The sequence below is a fragment of the Candida parapsilosis genome, contig 005809 (genome assembly GCF_000182765.1).
Source record: "Candida parapsilosis strain CDC317 annotated contig 005809".
Classification (NCBI taxonomy): Eukaryota; Fungi; Ascomycota; class Pichiomycetes; order Serinales; family Debaryomycetaceae; genus Lodderomyces; species Lodderomyces parapsilosis.
In genome coordinates, this window is record NW_023503281.1 from 808,933 (window position 1) to 828,399 (window position 19,467).

The 19,467-nt window shown below is 38.2% G+C and overlaps 9 protein-coding genes across 9 annotated transcripts; 6 read left to right on the plus strand and 3 right to left on the minus strand. All coding sequences in view use genetic code 12, as the record gives it.

Annotated features, from left to right (window-relative positions):
• Window positions 1–751: 751 nt before the first annotated feature.
• CPAR2_204000 (uncharacterized protein) lies at window positions 752–3,685 on the plus strand (the record flags this gene model as incomplete). The annotated part of the gene is made up of 1 exon (XM_036809274.1): window positions 752–3,685. The coding sequence occupies one exon, from the start codon at window positions 752–754 to the stop codon at window positions 3,683–3,685; it is 2,934 nt and encodes a 977-aa protein (XP_036665927.1).
• A 181-nt stretch (window positions 3,686–3,866) lies between these two features.
• CPAR2_204010 (chromatin-remodeling ATPase) lies at window positions 3,867–7,949 on the minus strand (the record flags this gene model as incomplete). Its single annotated transcript, XM_036809275.1, has 1 exon — window positions 3,867–7,949. One exon carries the CDS (start codon window positions 7,947–7,949, stop codon window positions 3,867–3,869), a length of 4,083 nt encoding a protein of 1,360 aa, XP_036665928.1.
• Window positions 7,950–9,242: 1,293 nt separating this feature from the next.
• CPAR2_204020 (uncharacterized protein) lies at window positions 9,243–9,575 on the plus strand (the record flags this gene model as incomplete). The annotated part of the gene is made up of 1 exon (XM_036809276.1): window positions 9,243–9,575. The coding sequence occupies one exon, from the start codon at window positions 9,243–9,245 to the stop codon at window positions 9,573–9,575; it is 333 nt and encodes a 110-aa protein (XP_036665929.1).
• Window positions 9,576–9,787: 212 nt separating this feature from the next.
• RPB8 (DNA-directed RNA polymerase core subunit) lies at window positions 9,788–10,234 on the minus strand (the record flags this gene model as incomplete). The annotated part of the gene is made up of 1 exon (XM_036809277.1): window positions 9,788–10,234. One exon carries the CDS (start codon window positions 10,232–10,234, stop codon window positions 9,788–9,790), a length of 447 nt encoding a protein of 148 aa, XP_036665930.1.
• Window positions 10,235–10,508: 274 nt separating this feature from the next.
• CPAR2_204040 (uncharacterized protein) lies at window positions 10,509–11,084 on the plus strand (the record flags this gene model as incomplete). The annotated part of the gene is made up of 1 exon (XM_036809278.1): window positions 10,509–11,084. One exon carries the CDS (start codon window positions 10,509–10,511, stop codon window positions 11,082–11,084), a length of 576 nt encoding a protein of 191 aa, XP_036665931.1.
• Window positions 11,085–11,498: 414 nt separating this feature from the next.
• On the plus strand, window positions 11,499–13,088 carry CPAR2_204050 (uncharacterized protein; the record flags this gene model as incomplete). Its single annotated transcript, XM_036809280.1, has 1 exon — window positions 11,499–13,088. The coding sequence occupies one exon, from the start codon at window positions 11,499–11,501 to the stop codon at window positions 13,086–13,088; it is 1,590 nt and encodes a 529-aa protein (XP_036665932.1).
• A 237-nt stretch (window positions 13,089–13,325) lies between these two features.
• CPAR2_204060 (uncharacterized protein) lies at window positions 13,326–13,592 on the minus strand (the record flags this gene model as incomplete). Its single annotated transcript, XM_036809281.1, has 1 exon — window positions 13,326–13,592. One exon carries the CDS (start codon window positions 13,590–13,592, stop codon window positions 13,326–13,328), a length of 267 nt encoding a protein of 88 aa, XP_036665933.1.
• Window positions 13,593–14,186: 594 nt separating this feature from the next.
• On the plus strand, window positions 14,187–18,176 carry ADE6 (phosphoribosylformylglycinamidine synthase; the record flags this gene model as incomplete). The annotated part of the gene is made up of 1 exon (XM_036809282.1): window positions 14,187–18,176. One exon carries the CDS (start codon window positions 14,187–14,189, stop codon window positions 18,174–18,176), a length of 3,990 nt encoding a protein of 1,329 aa, XP_036665934.1.
• Window positions 18,177–18,411: 235 nt separating this feature from the next.
• Window positions 18,412–19,155, plus strand: RPS3 (40S ribosomal protein uS3; the record flags this gene model as incomplete). Its single annotated transcript, XM_036809283.1, has 1 exon — window positions 18,412–19,155. The coding sequence occupies one exon, from the start codon at window positions 18,412–18,414 to the stop codon at window positions 19,153–19,155; it is 744 nt and encodes a 247-aa protein (XP_036665935.1).
• Window positions 19,156–19,467: the final 312 nt, after the last annotated feature.

The following is a 19,467-nucleotide window of genomic DNA, read 5'->3' on the forward strand; positions in this document are numbered from 1 at the left end:
TGAATATTGTGTACATTAGTTATAATAAATTTATCATATGCTGCCCCTCTTTACGCAATTAGTTTGTTTTGTTTTGTTTTGTTTTGTTTTTCTTCTAACATAAAAAAAATAAAAAAATAAAAAAGAGCAAAAAGCGCATTGTTTAGTAAAGAAGCACAAGCACAAGCACAAGCACAAGCACAAGCACAAGCACAAGCACAAGCACAAGCACAAGCGGAAGCGGAAGCAGAAGCAGAAACAGAAGCAGAAGCAGAAGATAAAGTATTAAGTATAAAGTATAAGAAATGTGGGGGGGAGTGCATAGAATAAATTGACTCCAACTGCACTACTCCTTGTCTTTTTTCTTTCTCTGTCTCCTAAAAATCAAAACAAAACACACAAAGTAACCAAAAAACCTCAAATCAAACCCTATTCTATTATACTTCTCTCTTCCTGTCTCTTTTTTTCTTTTTCTTTTTTTCTCTCTTTTTTCTGTTTGTTTGTTTGTTTTTTTTTTGGCAGCACACTATAATACTCGGAAAAGAACAAGTGTTTGTGGGGAGGGCACAAACACTAGATACACCAGCTGGACTGAGTCTATCAATAACAACAACAACGTAAATACCAAAAGGCTATTATTGTTATCATTCCCATCAAAGAAGTTTCTTTTTTTTTTTTTCTTTTTTTTTTTGCGTCGGTGTGCCTTTTCCTTCATATGCGTGCACTGTGTGTGTGGTTCCACTAACGTATCCACCACTACTACCATCACAATATGAATTTCGATAGATTCAACCCATTGTCAAGTAACTTCATCTACAAACAGAATCCAACAAAGGAACAACAACAACAACAACAACAACAACAACAACAGCATCCACATCCACATCCACATCCACACCAAGATGCCAAGCTCAATCTAAATTCAGAGGTTAGTGATTGGGGGATCGAGGAAGACCTCACACCAACTTCAGCATTGGGTACAACGTTTTCCAATTACTTGTCTCCTACTGCATCATCTACAACCACAATACATACAAACCCACCATCACAAATTGCCCCATCATTGACTAATCGTCAGCTGAGTTATAGTAACTACAGTGCCGGTGGTGGTGCTCTTCTGCATGATGACACTTTTTTGCCACCGCATCCCTCCTACATTCCACACCACTCGCAACCGCATTCACTGTCGCAACTGCCGTTCAAAAGAAGAGGTTCCCTCAATCTGAACTCCTCCCTGCAATTCCATCAATATCATCAAACATTAAACCATCACCCACTTCATAGATCTCACTCACAAGCAAGTCAGTTGAATTTACTACAGTATTGTCAGTACTCTGGTAATGTCATTTATCCGAATACAGAAACATTGTCAAGATTTATTGCCAAGTACATGTCAATGGAAAACAAGTTGGGTGAATTTTGGGAAAAGTTCAAGTACAATCTCATTATATCAAACTTGCTCGAGGATTCAATGATTCTTTCCAAAAATGAGTCAAGTTTACAACTTTTAAAGACCAATCCTATATCGACTCCACTGAACTTTTTGAAATTCACCATCAACGATGATGGGACGAGACTACTTGTTTTAAACACGTTTTACAAAGTCAAATTTAGTTGTCGGTACAGCACATTCACACTGATACTACTTGTTATCAACTTGATTATCTATTTATTAAAACAACAACAATTTGCTTATTTAGGACGACATCATATGAAACATGAATCGCAATTTACCTTGTTCAAGTTCATTATTGTTGTGTCATCAAAATTGATCAAAGTACGCAAATTCAAAACTATTGTTGAAACAAACAAAATCCTCAACTTGTTGAATGATTTTCTAAAATTCAATTATATTGTCAATAAGAATTTGATACTTAGTATGGTGAAGCTAAAGGGTAAGAAATTGGATTTAGTGCAAGGAAATGCAAATTCATCTCATTTACTAAACTCGTTATCATTTTTAAATTTGACATTGAGGAGCTTGGTTGTAAAATTACTACCACATATCAATGGAGATTTGTTTCAACAATATTGTACTATTAACAGCATCAACACGGGGATTTTAACCCAGGAGTTTGACAATGAAGATCAAGACGATCTTGATGAAGTGATTTTCAACATTAATAAATTCAATCAATTAAGAAAATTATTTATTTGTCAATTGATTACCATAAATGAAAATGCTAGTAGCAATTTCTTTACATTGAATTTGATGGACCAATTTCAGGTTGACGAAGTCGAGAGCAACTTGTCCGTTTTTGCAAAAATGAAACTTGTACGTAAAGTGCTAACTGATCATAATGATTCAGTAAAGACCATAAACAACATGTTTAATAAAGTTGAAATAGTTTCACAGCCGCAAAAACAAACACAACCAATTGATGAAAATATAGCACCCGATTTGCACCTGACATTGTTTCAATTCACTTCGCGAGTTAATAAATTTGCTCATAATTTAAACTATTTCAACAAGTATAACCAATCATTGAGTTTAGACAATGCCGAGGAACAGTATGAAAAACTAGCCATATTTCAGCAATTTAATGATGAATTGAATCAACTAAAGACGCTTCACAAACAAGCTTTTGTTGAGTTGAATCAAGAAATTAATCCTGATTATACTGTGGCAAATTCCCCCAAATCAACTGTTTCATCATCGCCACGACTAAACCAAGCAGCTTCTTTCAATCTCAAGTCATTTCAAAACACTTCGTTAAAGAAGCGGTTTTCACTACCACCAAATGTTGCAACGTCTAATCCAACACCACCTGGTACTACAAATGGCAACACCACCATAGATTCCCCGGCAAAGTGGACACCTGAGAGAAGCTCAACCACATCATCAAAGCCTAAAAAGTACAAACGGTTATCTACTGGCTTGCAATTGGGTCTTCTTACTGTATTTGAAGAAAATGGTGGTCAAACACTGATTGCATCTTCAAATGGATTTACAAATGGTAATCGAAACTCATCATCATCGTCTACGTCAGCGTCAGCATCAGCGTCAGCATCAGCGCAAGCGCAAGCGCCAGTAGCGGCATCCCCAACAGCAGCAGTATCCTCAGGGTTGCTCCCTCCACCAAAAGTGTCCTACGATGACAATTACATCAACATACTTCCAACAAATCAATTTGAAAGTTACAACAAGTCGACATTGGATCAACTAATATCTAGTAAAGCCAAAAATAATCGGTACTCATTAAACAATAATAATCGCAATTCAACAAATATAAATCGATTTTCGTTGAATTCGGTAAAGAGTAATGTATCGGGGATATCCGATTTGATATCAACTCAAATGACGAGCTATAATGGCGACGATGCAGAAGCAGGTGCAGGGACATCAACACAAGCACAAATTCAGGGAGACATTGATGGCAAAATGGATTTTGATATTGATGAATCACCCAATGAACTGCGGTATGACCAACTCAATGACAACAACAATGTGTCGGTTATTGATGATGATTCCAATCCTGGTCGAATGACTCAGGAGGAATTGAAGTTGAAGTTGGAGGCAAGCTTTACAAAGATTTACAATTTGGAAACTGAGAATGAGCAATTGATGAAGGAAAACACTAGCAAACGAAACAATAGAGCCACGAAAATTATCAATGATGATATTGCTCTTAGTGATATCACCAATGATCATCATCCCAGTGCTTCATTCCTTAAGGAATTGGAATTCAAATTGAACCCAAAATAATTAATATATATTCTGAACATAAACATTCACTGCTCTCACTTTTATAGATATTTCATTTTTTAAAAACTACATGTATCCTTATTCAAAACCAATAAGAAGAAATGCCAATTAAATCAAAACAACATCATTTACCATTTTCCTTAAAATCTATACACTTCAACCTCCCCCTTTTCTCACTACATCAATTGTCCGATGCTTCATTACCATCACCAAGCAACAAAAACGCCGCATCCTTTCTCGAACTCTTGGTTTCTTCTCTGCCTGCGCCGCCATTAGCACCATCATTGGCACCACCATTGCCGGTCTTACCCTCCATAACAACCTGTTGCACTTGTTCCTTTTGCTTAGCACGATCCCTCATTCTCTCTTCAATAGTATTTCTCGTCAACAATCGATAAACGGTAACTTGACGCGTTTGACCCAATCGATGAGCACGATCCATAGCTTGTGAATCAATGGTTGGGTTCCAATCCGAATCGTAAAAAATGACCGTATCAGCCGCGGTTAAATTGATCCCCAATCCACCAGCTCTTGTACTTAGTAAAAACACAAAAATTTCTGGCTTGGTTTGCCAGTCGTGGACCAAATCCCTTCGATCATCCAATTTCGATGATCCATCGAGTCGAATATACTTGTGTTGACGATAAGTGAGGTATTCTTCCATTAAATCCATCATCTTGGTCATTTGGAAATAAATAAGTACACGATGATCGTGTTGTTTCAAATTGACAAGCAATTCATCCAATTTGGCTAATTTACCCGATTCGGTAATAAATCTATCCATGGAGGGCATACGAATGTTTGAGTAGTCAATAAATTTATTGATTGATGGCGGCAACATGTTTGTGGGCGGGTACTGATCAATGGGGATTTGGTTTTGCATGAATCGGTACTCTTCATTCAATGACATTGGTGCTAGTGATGAGCGTAATTTGGGGTTGAATAGTTCGTTTTGGTACTCATTGGCAAAATTGATTGAGGAACATGTGATTGTGACTGGTGGAGCTGATGCTATTGGTGTATATGCTGGATCCAATCGATTCAAGTACATCTCATCATACACTGGTTTAGAAACTGAACAAAGTTCAGCTAGGATGGGTGAATTGGATACTCGAGATGAAGTCAAGTTTAAATTATTATTGTCAACAATTAGTAATTTGGAGTGCTGAGGCGTATACTCTTCTTCCTCATATAAATAGTTGATTTTACCAATTTGTGATCCAGTTGTATACTTGTGCAAGTCAAAAGCACGTTCAATAACGTTTGATTTAGCTATAGTTTGCATCTCACTTAGTGAAGTACCAACACCATCAACCCATCCCGAATCTTTGGCATTCACAGCATTGTATATGTTAAACCTTTCATACAATGAATCCGTAGCATTCTTTTCAAAATTAGGAGTCAACAACTCATCGTAAATCAATCTTGGCAACTCATAGTTGATTTCATTCTCGGTGGAATAGCTATACTCTAAATCATTACCTTCTCTCAAAAACGAGCTCGTTTCAGCAAATTTTCCAAATGAAAAAGGCGATCTCACGTCAGCTCGTTCAAATAAATCAGGATGATTACAAACTTTTCTAAACTGCATCACTAAATTAACCAATGAGGTTGAATCGTCTGAATTTGAATTTGCTGCATCCAATAAATCCATAATTGAAATTTGTGATTTCAACATTTGATAATATTTCTTTTGTCTATTGGTTAAATCACAGAATAAATCAATTTCCACTTTATCACCCAATTCACTTTGAACATTCTTTTTAATACGTCTCAACATAAAAGGTTTCAAAATCATGTGTAATCTTCTCAATTGTTGCTCATCTAATCCAGTATTTGATTGTGCATGACTTTCAATATCCTTGGAGAACCAATCACTAAATTCGTCATGAGAATCAAACAATGTCGGCATTATAAAATGCAACAATGCCCACAATTCTTGCATCGAGTTTTGTATGGGGGTACCTGTCAACAACAACCTATTACGACAACTCAATGACAAAAGTGACTTCCATCTTGAAGATTGAGATGACTTAATAGCTTGTGCCTCATCCAAAATCATATATTGCCACTTCATCTTTTGGAAATAAGCAATATCGGAAACAATCAACTGATATGATGTAACTAATACATGGAATGGAGCATCCTTGTCATACCTCAATGATTTTCGATCCCAAAATTTACGTAAAACCTTACGATCTTTAGCGTGACCCCAGTATGGTAAAACTTTAAATTGTGGGACAAATCGGGAAATCTCTTGCTGCCAATTATGTAACGTTGATGAAGGGGTAACAACCAAATATGGACCCCATATGTTATGGGTTTCTGCCAAATATGCAAGCACCGATATACTCTGTACTGTTTTACCTAAACCCATCTCATCGGCCAAAATACCATTAATACCCTGTTCGTATAAATTGGCCAACCAGTTTAACCCCTTGATTTGGTATTCTTTCAATGTACACGTTAACATCTTTGGTTGTTCGATACTAATATCCCCAAGCAAAGTTGGGTTTTGGAAATTCATCTCTTCTCCATTGGTGTCTGGATTCTTGAATGGCTCTGAATCATCAAACTGTTTAGCCTTGTTTTGAGCATTCATCAATGCACTTTGCGCATTTTGTGCTGCTGCTCTATGCAATGCATCTTCATCGTCATTATCGAAATCCAACGTCAGGATATCATTATTTGCCGCATCAACGTTTGCAAATTTATCCAAATGTTCTTTTGATTGTGGTTTGATTGTTGGATCAGAATCAGCACCTTCAATTTCATCAGTCTTGATTTTCTTACCAATGAAATGTGAGTACAACTCGGTTTGAGTAATCAAAAAATTCAATTTTCTCGATTGACGTTTGGCTTCACGATCCTCTTCTTCTTTCTTGGCCTTGTCAACCAATTCCTTTTCATGCTTCTTCTTCAATTCTCGTTCAATCCTCTCATTACGTTTCCAAAAGTTGAACATTTCTCTCATTGCTCTTCTCGCTTTTGTAGTCAAATCCTTTTGATTCTTGGTGTTTCTCAATTGCCACCTTTTGGCCTCCCTTGCAGCCAAAAGGCACGTTTTTTTCAAATTGATTAGTTTCGCTTGAGTTGATTGTTGCATTAGTCTGCTTACTTTAGGTCCATCCTTACGTGACATATCCTTCCAAATAGCAACATAAGTAGTGTCGTATTGTCTCATAAATGCCCTCTGTTCTTTCGTAGTCATACTAGATGTCTGTCCTGACTTTGGTTTGGTATCTGGTTCCACTTTCAACCGCTTGACATCGCCTCCTGCTGGTTGTGGTGTTGTACCAACTTCACTGTCATCCTCTTCCAAATACAAGTCCTCGTCAAACTCCCCACCTTCGTCGTCATATGTCTTTCTCTTGGCTTTGGGACGACTGCTTCGCCTTACATTTAAATCAATAATCTCCTGTGGTACAGCAGTTTTGGGCATAATGGGGACGGGACCATTAGAGCCATTCAGAGGAGTAGCAATTTTCATGTTGTTGCTGTTACCATTGTTTGCGACACCATTAGCTGTAGTTGTCTCCTCTGTTGGCTTTCTCTTTCTTGATTTATGCTCCACCTTGTGTATTTCTCTTGTGGATCCCCATTTGTATTCTTTTCCTCTAGTGCTATTGTGATGCAATGGTTTGGAATAATCAATAAGTACCAACTCTTTATTTTTGTTAGTGTCACTGATCTTATTAGCTCTTGAAGAGATGTCTTCAGCAACAACTCTATCGATATAATTGGCAGCAAACTGATGTGTGTTTATCAAGTAGTTGTTCAACTTGGCTTCATCAAATTTTAACAACTTCAAGTCATGGCTTAATCTTTGGTATCTGTCCAACTGGTTAATGATGTTAATGTTGGATTGAAATTTCGACTTGTATTGTTGATCAATTTGCGGTGTAATGTCAGGGAAATCTGCCAACGTATTGACTGGTGGTAGTATGCTGGACACTATTGAATTTTCTTTGAATAAAGTTGGTAAAGGCTCAAGAGGTGGTTGATTAAAGCCGTTGTTATCCTTGGTTGGATACACAGGTTGTGATGTTTCGGCATGTTGTGAACCTGGTTGGTGGTGGCCAAGTTGGGTTTGAATTGGTTGATGGTAGCCAACTGGGCTCTGAATCGGTTGATATGCTCCCGTCGTACCATTTGAAGAGACCTCGTGAGCAGATCCATTACTATAAGATGGTTGTTCTTGTTTCACTGGTGTAGTTGTTGTTGTAGTAGTGCTATCACTTGATAGCATAGATGAAATGTTCATCTTTTGTAAAACTCTTCTCTATTAGTAGTCTGGTTTGTTGATCACCTTCAAAAGTTCTGATGCAGCAAAGTTTACTAAACGGCTTATAAAGAGCGGTATGAGTTGAGTTGAGTTGAGTTGAGTTGAGTGGAGTTGAGTTGAGGTGATATGGTTGATAAATTTTTCCTCTACTTACAATGTTGTGTGATTCTTTTCTTTACTTTCCCAATTTCATTTAGACAAAGAGAGAAAGAGAGAGGCGAGTTCGTTCGTTTCAATGCTCATTCTTTCTCTCTTGATCAAACATAGACATAAACCCAATCTGTTTATAATACACAAACTTGCTTTCAGTGCAGCATATAGTAAGAGAGACAGAAAAAAATAAAAAAAAAAAAAAAAATTTCAATAAAGAAAAACTAGGTTATATGCAGTACTACATGATAAAATAGAATCATACACACACACACACACACACACACACACACACACAAACACACAATGTATGTATGTATGTATGTATGTATGTTCTTCTTTCCGTTGTCGTATAAGGTGAGTATGGAAGCAGTTTATATATGATATCTACTAATGATATATAGCATATTAGTAGAAGAAGGCGTCCTACTGTGTTGATTATAGAAGCCAGAGTAAATAGGAAAAGAAAATTTTTTTGTCTGTGTTGCCTTCTGTTCTGTTCAAATTCCCTCACTCTTTTTCATGATTTGCATTAAACGAAAAAGAAGTTTCTATTGGATGATGGGGGAAAACAACTGGAGCTAACTTAACACTTGAAATAGAGGTGAAAGCGGGGGTTTAAACCACTTTTTGTAAGTCGTTTCCTACTCCGTTTGGCTTCCTTAGTGTGTGTGAATACAAGACGCTCTACAATACTCTCATTTTCATTTGCAAGTGGGTTAAAGGCTGGTAAAATCTGGTGATGAATGGCAATTCCCACCATTCATCTCTTTCGACTTCCCTCTATTCCGTCCAGAGTTCACCAAATATAGTCTTCCCACAAACAAAGCAAAAACCTCTCAATTTTTGCTAGTCTACAATTGTGTAACCCTAATCACCCAATTAAAAAAAGAAAAAGCTCAGCAAAAACATTTGTGTGAGTTTAGTAGTGGAAAAGGAGGAGGAGAGAAAAAAAAAAAAAAAAAGAAGCCATAAAAAAAAGAATCAGTCGAGTTTGTCACGTGAATCGTCTACGGAAGAAGAAAATTATTAGCGAATCCGTCGGAATTAAAGAAGGGGGTGGATTTTGTTTTTGACATTTTATCCATCGTAATTGTACATACAACATACTCAACAAATAATATGGGATTGGATCATCCAGCTTTCACTTTATCTGGACTTTGCGCGATTGGTGGCCTCATGGGCTACTTTCGCAAAGGTTCGGTTCCATCATTAGTTGCTGGTTTAGGTGTTTCTACTTTATACGGAATCTCAGGGTACTTGTTGAATCAGAACGCCAATTATGGGCTTGAATTGGCATTGGGCACTAGTTCGGTATTACTTGCTGCTGGTTTATCAAGAGCTACTTCAACTGGTTTCAAGAAACCAATTCCACTTGCATTGGTACTTTTGGGTGGGTTGTCAACTGGTTACTATTTGAAAAAGTATGATGAATTTTATCCAATCTTTGGTTAAAGATTTTCTTGTTGCTGCTTATTTATCGGATAGTTGGTATAGCTTTAGATTACGACAGCTTGCATTCCACACGAATCAGCGTAATATTTTACGGCCCAAAACAGCAATACAAAACGAACGAAAGTTTACTTTCATAAGATTCTACTCTAAACCTTTCCGCTTTACTAAATTACAATTGTTTTTTATTTCTCTATTCGTTACAGCTTTTCCATTTATAAATCATTATAATGACGTATCAAAATGTATGCATTTTCTTGTTTCAAGTTACTCAAAGAACGGTAACCTCCTTCCAATCTCATCAACAACCCACCAAATGAAATGTATACCGACATCTTATCATTATCAGCATTCTCTTCGAATTTGTACACAGTTCCATACATGACATAATCGTAATCATCAGCTAGTGACCTTTCTCCTTGTTTTGGTGGTCTCCATGACCCATTCGACGTAATCATTGAACTTTCATTACCTAGCGTCGATGCTAAAGTTATTGTTAATGAATCATTCTCCTTAACTGGGAATAGCTCACTGTTTATATCCAATGTGATTGTTATATCCTTTGATGTTAAGGAATGCCCCGTTATTCTACAAACTCTGTTGTATCTTCCTGGATCAGTGGAGTCCACTGTGAACATATCTTCAAATAATACTCCCGACATTGTTAGTGGTACTCCCTCTTGTTGTGTTAGCTGAGTGGTATAATGTAATCACAAGTTATGGACCCACCTTTCGTTTTGATGAAAGTGAAAAATCAAATTTCGATGGCTTTTTGTTTTTGTGGTTCGAAAAATGCAAAAAAGTCGTGCATATTACAATTTATACTAATTGGTGCAATTTGTAAACACAGCCATTTACAATTCCATTTATAGCATATTTCAAGGGGCCGGGCAGAGATCGAATCACCATTTCCAATTGCACTGAGTAATAAGAGTAATGAGTGAAAAGGAAGCAATTATCATCAACACATGGGGCAATGAAGGTACTCACAGATCAAACAAATTGAAATACCTAAGGATAGGGTTCGCAACATTACTCTTGTTAGGTATTGCGATGTATACTTGTTGCACAACACTTCAGCCAACGAGCTTATCAAGCAATCAGTCACATACACGATTGAGCCATATTGGAAAAGCTGTTATAATTGATGCCAAGCTGATTAATGCAATGCAAGAAGCCGATCAAGTTCAAGACTCAAATGCAAAGCAGAGGGAGGAGCAAGACACAGCAAACTTTCAAAACCACGTGGTTGAAACCCCAACAACGACTGCTGACTTTTCCAAGAGGGACGACTCTTCATCATCTTCATCAGACTCAGACTCAGACTCATCTGAAACATCTAATCTGAAAAGCACTCCAATCTACGATAAACCATGGATGAGGTTTCTCTTTGCATTGGGAGGAATCATCGTCTTGAACATGATTGCCATCTGTATTCATCATTTGTACCTAATTGTAACAAGGTCACAAAACAGGTACCGAGCATTCGAGGAAGAGAAATCGCCATTTTAGAAATACGAGATTTTGGCTTTACCAGAAGCTCTGAATATATACATCATCAATAAACAAACTAAGAGAGATGCCTCGTATTATAAGAGAGGGCTAGATTTATCAAATAGTTGGTCTGTCGCCAAAAAAAATCCGTGTATAAACAATGTAGTCTCTAATTAAAGCAAATCTCAGATAAGACAATTAACACACAAAAGTGGAAAATTAATAGAATGACAATCGGAGATCGCCATAAGCAACAATAAAAGGAAGACCATTCATTTTAACTAAATCGCAACTGATACATAAGAATATTTTCAAAACACAATCTTTTTATAAAGAAGCGAATTCTACAATATCTTGTATCATCATCTTGCATTTTCGCTAAAGTACTTTGCATTTTTTTTTTCCTAACCACTGGCTTTAATCATGCCAGCAATGTCCAAACTTCCGTCCTTGACAACAAGACTAATTCAAGTAGCGTGTGCCATTCTTTGGTGTTTAGCAGCAGCTGGACCGGTGTTTGGATTTGCAGCACTAAAACCAATCTTGATATCACAACACATCTACGAATCCAAATGTGATATTAAAACAGAGTCAACTGAAACTAAATGTGTTGATCAAGATTTATCACTAAACTTTTTATTCACAATTGCTTGTATGGTAACTAACATTAGCGCATTACCTGTTGGATCTATATTAGATACATTTGGACCGAAAATTACTGGTGTTATTGGGTCTGTCATTTTAGCTCTTGCTTCATTGAGTTTGAAATTTGCAAACAAGATGGTTTATCTCGATGGATACTTGACTGGGTATACCTTGTTGGCCTTGGGTGGTCCATTTGTATTCATTAGTTGCTTTCAGTTAGCCAACAGTTTCCCCAAGAACTCGGGTCTCATATTGGCCTTGTTAACTGGCGCATTTGATTCATCGTCGGCTTTGTTTTTGCTCTACCGGGTGTATTATTTCAGTGTTGGTAAATTGTCAATCAGTCACTTCTTCACTGGGTATTTGATAGTGCCAGCTTTCATATTCCTTTGCCAGTTGTTTATCATGCCCAAAGATTCATACAAGACAGTTGGTACATTGGCAAAGATTGCTGAAACTGGTATTGATGAAACTGGGCGACCAATAGATGATGACTTGTTGCATCCTGAAGATCGCGAAAGTGCAATTTCTACAAGAGATGATCTTTATCAACCAACGATTACTGAAACTACTGCCCTTTTAATGAGAAGACCTTCTGGTGTAAGTCGAAGAGCATCGACGTTATCAAGAAATTCGTACAACTCGATCAAATCTTCATATGAACAAGAAGCAGATACAAAGTTGGTGTCATCATCTGGCGGTGTATTTGGTGTTTTACATGGTTACTCGATATCACAACAATTGAAATCTCCTTGGTTTTCACTCATGACATTTTTCACCACAATTCAAATGTTGCGTATAAATTTCTTTGTTGCAACAATCAAAGCTCAAATACTCTACTTGTATGGAGGTGATGAGGAGATTGCTACAACAGTGAACCATTTTTTCGATTTGGCTTTGCCATTGGGTGGTTTATGTTCAATCCCATTCATCGGTCTCATTTTGGATAACTTATCAACTTTGACGGTGTTGTATATTTTAACAGGAATGTCGTTGTTCATTGGAGTCATGGGGTTGTTATCGTGGATTCCAGGCACTTATGCCGGCATCATAGTTCTTGTTATCTACCGTCCATTTTACTACACTGCAGTTTCGGACTTTTGTGCAAAAGTGTTTGGATATGACAATTTTGGGACTGTTTATGGAGCAATCATTGCAATCAGTGGGGTTTGTAACATCTTGCAGCAAGTTATGGATAGAATAACCAAGGAGCATTTCCATATGAATCCAACGCCAGTGAATTCAATTTTGGTTATCTTGACATTAATGTTTGGTGCTGGATTAATTGGGTTTGTAAAGTCTCAAGAAAAAGAGATCAAAAGGAGAAATTTAGAAATGGAAGCTGAAGATGCTTCGTATAGATCTATTCCAACATAGACATCTATATAACAATGTATGTAAAATTGATAAAAAGTTACTCTCTTTTGCGCTTTCGTGTCTTGATTGTATCTCTATCAAGAGCAGTGAGTGGTGGAAGACACAAGACAGGCTTTTGCGTCTCACAGGACTGTTTGAAGATCACATTCACCTGTACATCAACAACGGTTCTAGCACCACTAGCTTGCACCAAACTTTCATTTTGAGAAAAATTCGACAATATCTCTTCAACACTCTTCATTTCTTTTTCTTATCACCTTTATTTTCCTTCTCAATTTCCCTTCTTGTTCCCTTCAAAAGTTCCAAATGACCTACTCTACTGGCAATCAACTTCTCGGTACTTTTCATCAACTGACCTTGATGGATTTTGGTCAACTTTTGTGCTTCTTTTGCTGTTTGCTTTTTGGGTTTGATGATTTTGGGAGCTGCTCTTTTCGGATTTTGTTGCTTTTTGGTGACTCTTGCCGGACCCTTGGATTTTAGCTTTAGATTCCCTTGAGCCATTATACTGATGAAAGCTTGGGTTATCAAGAAGAGAAGAGGAGATGAGATAAAAGAGTCCTTTACATTTTATTTTTTTTGTGTTGAAAACGAGCGGCTTGACCGACAGAAGCCATGTTCATTCGCCATAGCATTGATTGTCTCAGGCGCCGTTATCTAGATGCAAGTTTACATTCTGTAGCTACATTACAATCACTGTGGCGTGATATCTGTACCCGTCACAAACTTTGATGTGAGCGGCATCTTGACCAATTGCGCTGAGCACGTGGCAGCAGCTGCTCTCACATGTACACAAGATACACGCCTCAAAACAGCTACTTTCCTTCAGTTGCAATTCAAAATGGAAAATCGTGTTGTCCTGTAATCCGCCGTCATTGAGGCTGTTCGTGAATCACCAAGGTGTGAAGCTTCGTAGTTGTAATATGCAGGACGGGCATCATCTCGTTTGAATTTGGGTCTTTTTTTTCACCAAAATTAAAGAATTGACTCTGCTTTGATCTTAGTTTTGGTAGTTTGTCCAACTCGCAACTTGCCTCATCTTGGCAACATTTCACCCACTTTACTTGAGTCCCATACCCTTGATATACTTCTCACACGATGAGCTCTAATTTCCTTGTTTTACCCGGACCGAACGCATTGTCCCCTTTTAGAGTTAATAATTTAATTCAAGAGATTGAGAAGAAATCTCAAAAGCCAAATTCAATTGAAGAAGTTGCTAGTCAATACACCCACTACGTCTCCCTCAAGAAACCATTGAATGAAAAACAATTAGAGTTGTTGAAAATCTTGTTGACTTATGATAACCCTGTTGACACTTCGAATCCATTAAATGATGAATTGATTAAATTATCCACTGGAGAAGGTCAAGCCAAACGTGGAGAAGAGTTTGTTCAGGTTTTACCCAGACCAGGTACCATTTCTCCTTGGTCTTCAAAAGCCACGGATATCGCTCAAATTTGCGGATTGGGCGATTTTGTAGAAAGAATAGAACGTGGGTTGTCATTATTGTTCAAAATCAAAGACGGTGAAACGTTCACTCCGTCAGGTGATATATTGACATCGGTGTTTGACAGAATGACTCAAAAGCTTTACGTCAATGAAGATGTGCCAAGATATGATGATTTATTTGCCCATCATAACCCCAAACCACTTGTCACCGTTGATTTATTGGGCAGCAAAGACAACTTGTTGCAAGCAAATAAAGAAATGGGATTGGCTTTAGACCAAGGTGAGATTGACTACTTAACTAACGCATTCACTAAAGTTATTGGTCGCAACCCTACTGATGTTGAATTGTTTATGTTTGCTCAAGTCAATTCCGAGCACTGTCGTCACAAGATTTTCAATGCTGATTGGACTATAGATGGTGTCAAGAAAGACAAGTCTCTTTTCAAAATGATTAGAAACACTCATGAGAAAAACCCACAGTACACAGTTTCTGCATATTCTGACAACGCAGCTGTTTTCGAAGGACCAGATGGGTATTTATTCACCCCAGATTTCAAATCCAAGCAATGGAAGTCAATTAAGGAAAGTGTTCAAACTTTGGTCAAAGTTGAAACTCATAATCATCCAACTGCTGTTTCTCCGTTTGCAGGGGCAGCCACTGGTTCAGGTGGTGAAATTAGAGATGAAGGTGCTGTTGGAAAGGGTTCCAAATCTAAAGCAGGGTTGTCTGGATTTACTGTTTCCGATTTAAACATTCCAACTTTGAAACAACCTTGGGAAAGAGATGTTGGGAAGCCAAACCATATAGCCAGCTCTTTGGATATAATGATTGAAGCGCCAATTGGTTCAGCTGCGTTCAACAATGAATTTGGAAGACCGGCTATCAATGGTTACTTTAGAACTTTAACCACTGAGATTGAGAACGCCAAGGGCGAAACTGAAATTAGAGGTTTCCATAAACCAATCATGTTGGCTGGTGGTATGGGTGCCATTAGACCAGGGTTGGCGTTGAAAAACAAGAAAATCACTCCCGGAGCCAAGTTGATTGTCTTGGGTGGTCAATCTATGTTGATTGGATTAGGTGGAGGAGCTGCTTCATCTATTAGCTCGGGTGAAGGATCCGCTGATTTGGATTTTGCTTCAGTTCAAAGAGGTAACCCAGAGATTCAAAGAAGAGCACAACAAGTTATCGATGCTTGTGTGTCGTTGGGTGCAGATGGCAATCCGATTCAATCTATTCATGATGTTGGTGCTGGTGGGTTAAGTAACGCCTTGCCAGAATTGGTGCATGATAATGATTTGGGTGCCAAATTCGAGTTGAGGTCAATTTTATCATTAGAACCAGGAATGTCGCCTATGGAAATTTGGTGTAACGAGTCCCAAGAAAGGTACGTTTTGGGTGTTGCACAAGAGGATTTGGAAATGTTCTCCAAAATTTGTGAGCGCGAAAGAGCACCATTTGCTGTTGTAGGTGAAGCCACTGAAGAGCAGAGATTGGTGTTGACGGATTCATTGTTGAAAAGCACTCCCATTGATTTGGAAATGTCGGTGTTGTTTGGAAAACCACCAAAGATGTCACGTGTTGCCACTACTGAAAACTTGAAATTGAAACCATTTAAAACTAATGAGTTGGAGATTAGTGAATCTATTGATCGTGTTTTGCAATTGCCATCGGTGGGATCGAAATCATTCCTTATCACTATTGGTGATAGATTCATCACTGGCTTGGTCGACCGTGATCAAATGGTTGGACCTTGGCAAGTACCAGTGGCTGATGTTGGTGTTACTGCAACATCCTTGGGAGAAACTGTTTTGTCCACTGGTGAAGCCATGGCTATGGGAGAAAAACCAACTTTGGCTTTGATTTCAGCTAGCGCCTCAGCCAAAATGGCTGTAGCTGAATCTTTGTTGAATGTGTTTGCTGCCGATGTACCATCACTAGAGCATGTCAAATTATCAGCCAACTGGATGTCAGCTGCCAGTCATCCAGGTGAAGGTGCTAAATTGTATGAAGCAGTTGAAGCTATTGGTCTTGACTTGTGTCCAGAATTGGGAGTTTCAATCCCAGTGGGGAAAGATTCCATGAGTATGAAGATGAAGTGGGATGATAAAGAAGTTACTGCGCCATTAGCATTGACCATTACTGCATTTGCTCCTGTTGATAACACCTCCAACACTTGGACTCCTCAACTTCAACGTGTCGATGATTCCGTATTGGTGCTTGTTGATTTGGCAGCAAAGGATAAAAAATCACTTGGTGGGTCTGCATTGGCTCAAGTGTATAAACAAGTTGGTGATAGTGCTCCAACTGTGCACTCAAATGCTGTATTGAAAGCATTTTTGCAATCATTGGTTGTTTTGCATAAGCAGTTTCCTGTATTGGCATATCATGATAGGTCTGAAGGTGGGCTACTTGCCACTGTATTAGAAATGGCATTTGCTGCAAGATGCGGACTAGACATCTCGTTAGATGCTGAAGAGGATCAATTCACTGAGTTATTCAATGAGGAGTTGGGTGCTGTTTTTCAAATTAGATTGCATGATTTAATTAAATTTAGAGAGATTTTTGCCAACCATGGTATGGACAAGGAATTTATCAAAGTTATCGGAAAACCAAATTTCCATGATCAAGCTGTTAACATTTCATACAATGGTGCGCCAATTTATACTTCAACGCGTGCCCATTTGCAACAATTGTGGAACAACACTTCGTACCACATACAAAAGATGAGAGATAATCCAGTCACATCAAAGCAAGAATATGATGCAATTGCTGATGACAAGGATCCAGGTATTAGCTATCAATTAACATTTGACCCCGCCGAACGTAAGTCATACAAAACAAGACCAAAAGTTGCTATCTTGAGAGAGCAAGGTGTCAATTCTCAACAAGAAATGGCATGGAGTTTCCAGCAAGCAGGTTTCGATGTTTACGATGTAACTATGTCGGACATTTTAGAAGGAAGAGTCACTTTGGATAATTTTGTTGGATTAGCTGCTTGTGGTGGGTTTTCATATGGTGATGTTTTGGGAGCTGGGGCTGGATGGGCAAAATCTGTATTGTTCCATGAAAATGCTAGAAATGAATTCAAAAAATTCTTCCAAGATAGGACAGATACTTTTGCATTTGGTGCATGCAATGGTTGCCAATTTTTCAGTAGGATTGCTGAATTGATTCCTGGAACTGACCACTGGCCCACATTTGAGCGTAACTTGTCAGAACAATATGAAGCTAGGTTTGTCATGGTTGAGGTAGATCCATCAGAAAACAACAACTCCATTTTTTTGCAAACAATGAAAGGATCGAAATTGCCAATTGCTGTGGCCCATGGTGAAGGACGTGCTCAATTCAAATCAGTTGAAGACGCCAACGATTTTAACTTGGATGTTATTCACTACATTGATAACTACGGAAACCCAACACAAACTTATCCATTCAATCCCAACGGATCGCCTAATGCCATTGCTGGTATTAGCTCAGCAAATGGAAGAGTGTTGGCGATGATGCCTCATCCGGAGAGAGTTACACGTAAAGAGAGTAACTCATGGTACCCACACGCTCAAGCTAGAGAATGGCAAGGATATGGCCCATGGGTTGAATTGTTTAAATCCGCAAGAGCTTGGGTCGGTGATAATTGATATAAATGAAGTATTGTATAGTATTGAAAAGAATGTAAAGGCTGTACGCTTGTAGGTGTTGTGCTTTGTGCATAGTAGTATGCTTGTTTTTGGTTAGGGCTTAGCCCTATGTGGTTTTTTTTTTTTTTTTTTTTTTGCAAGACTTCAACAAAAGTGAAAAATTGCGAAGACGAAAAATAATACATCTGTCAAACCTTCCTTACATCATCCATATTCCCCTCTCCCCACGTAAACAATGGTCAACCCAACTATCTTATCCAAAAAGAAGAAATTAGTAGCTGACGGTGTCTTCTACGCTGAATTAAACGAATTCTTCACTAGAGAATTAGCTGAACAAGGTTATGCTGGTGTTGAAGTTAGAAAAACCCCATCTAAATTGGAAGTTATCGTTAAGGCTTCAAATACTCAAGGTGTTTTGGGTGAACAAGGTAGAAGAATCCACGAATTGACTTCATTGATTGTCAAAAGATTCAAATTATCACCAGAAGGTATTGCAATCTATGCTGAAAGAGTTGAAGAAAGAGGATTGTCAGCTGCTGTTCAAGCTGAAGCTTTAAAGACCAAATTGTTGAACGGTTTGCCAATCAGAAGAGCTGCTTACGGTGTTTTGAGATTTGCTATGGGTGCCGGTGCCAAGGGTGTTGAAGTTGTTATTTCCGGTAAATTGAGAGCTGCTAGAGCCAAGTCACAAAAATACGCTGATGGTTTCATGATTCACTCTGGTCAACCAACCAACGATTTCATTGATATTGCCATTAGACACGTTTTGATGAGACAAGGTGTCTTGGGTGTCAAGGTTAAAATTATGAAGGACCCAGAAGCCAACAGATTCGGTCCAAGAGCCTTGCCAGATGCTGTTAAGATTGCTGAAGCTAAGGATGAAGATGAAGTTATCCCAGCTCCATACGTTAAGAACTACAAGCAACAACCAGAAGAAGTTGCTGAAACTGAAACTGTTGAAGTTGAAGCTTCTGCTTAAATAGGATCTATTGTGTTAATGTAATTACAAAAGAGTTTCCAAATAGTATCTGTAGATTAAGGGAAACGTGTAATGTAAGTTGCAAGAAAAAGGGTCATTGTTTGAAGATCATGGCACCGAATTGCAGTCGTGAGAGCGTTGAAAATGAAGTTTATTTTGAAGGTCTCCGGTGAGGGTGTAGTAAATACTAATTTGAAAAACCGGCAATGCCTGTTTTTGTATTTTTTCTCTTTGCTCCTGGTTTCAAGTATAAACAAGGGGCTTTTATCTATAATAGCGACGAGTATACAATCGGTTGTAAGTAGAATAGTG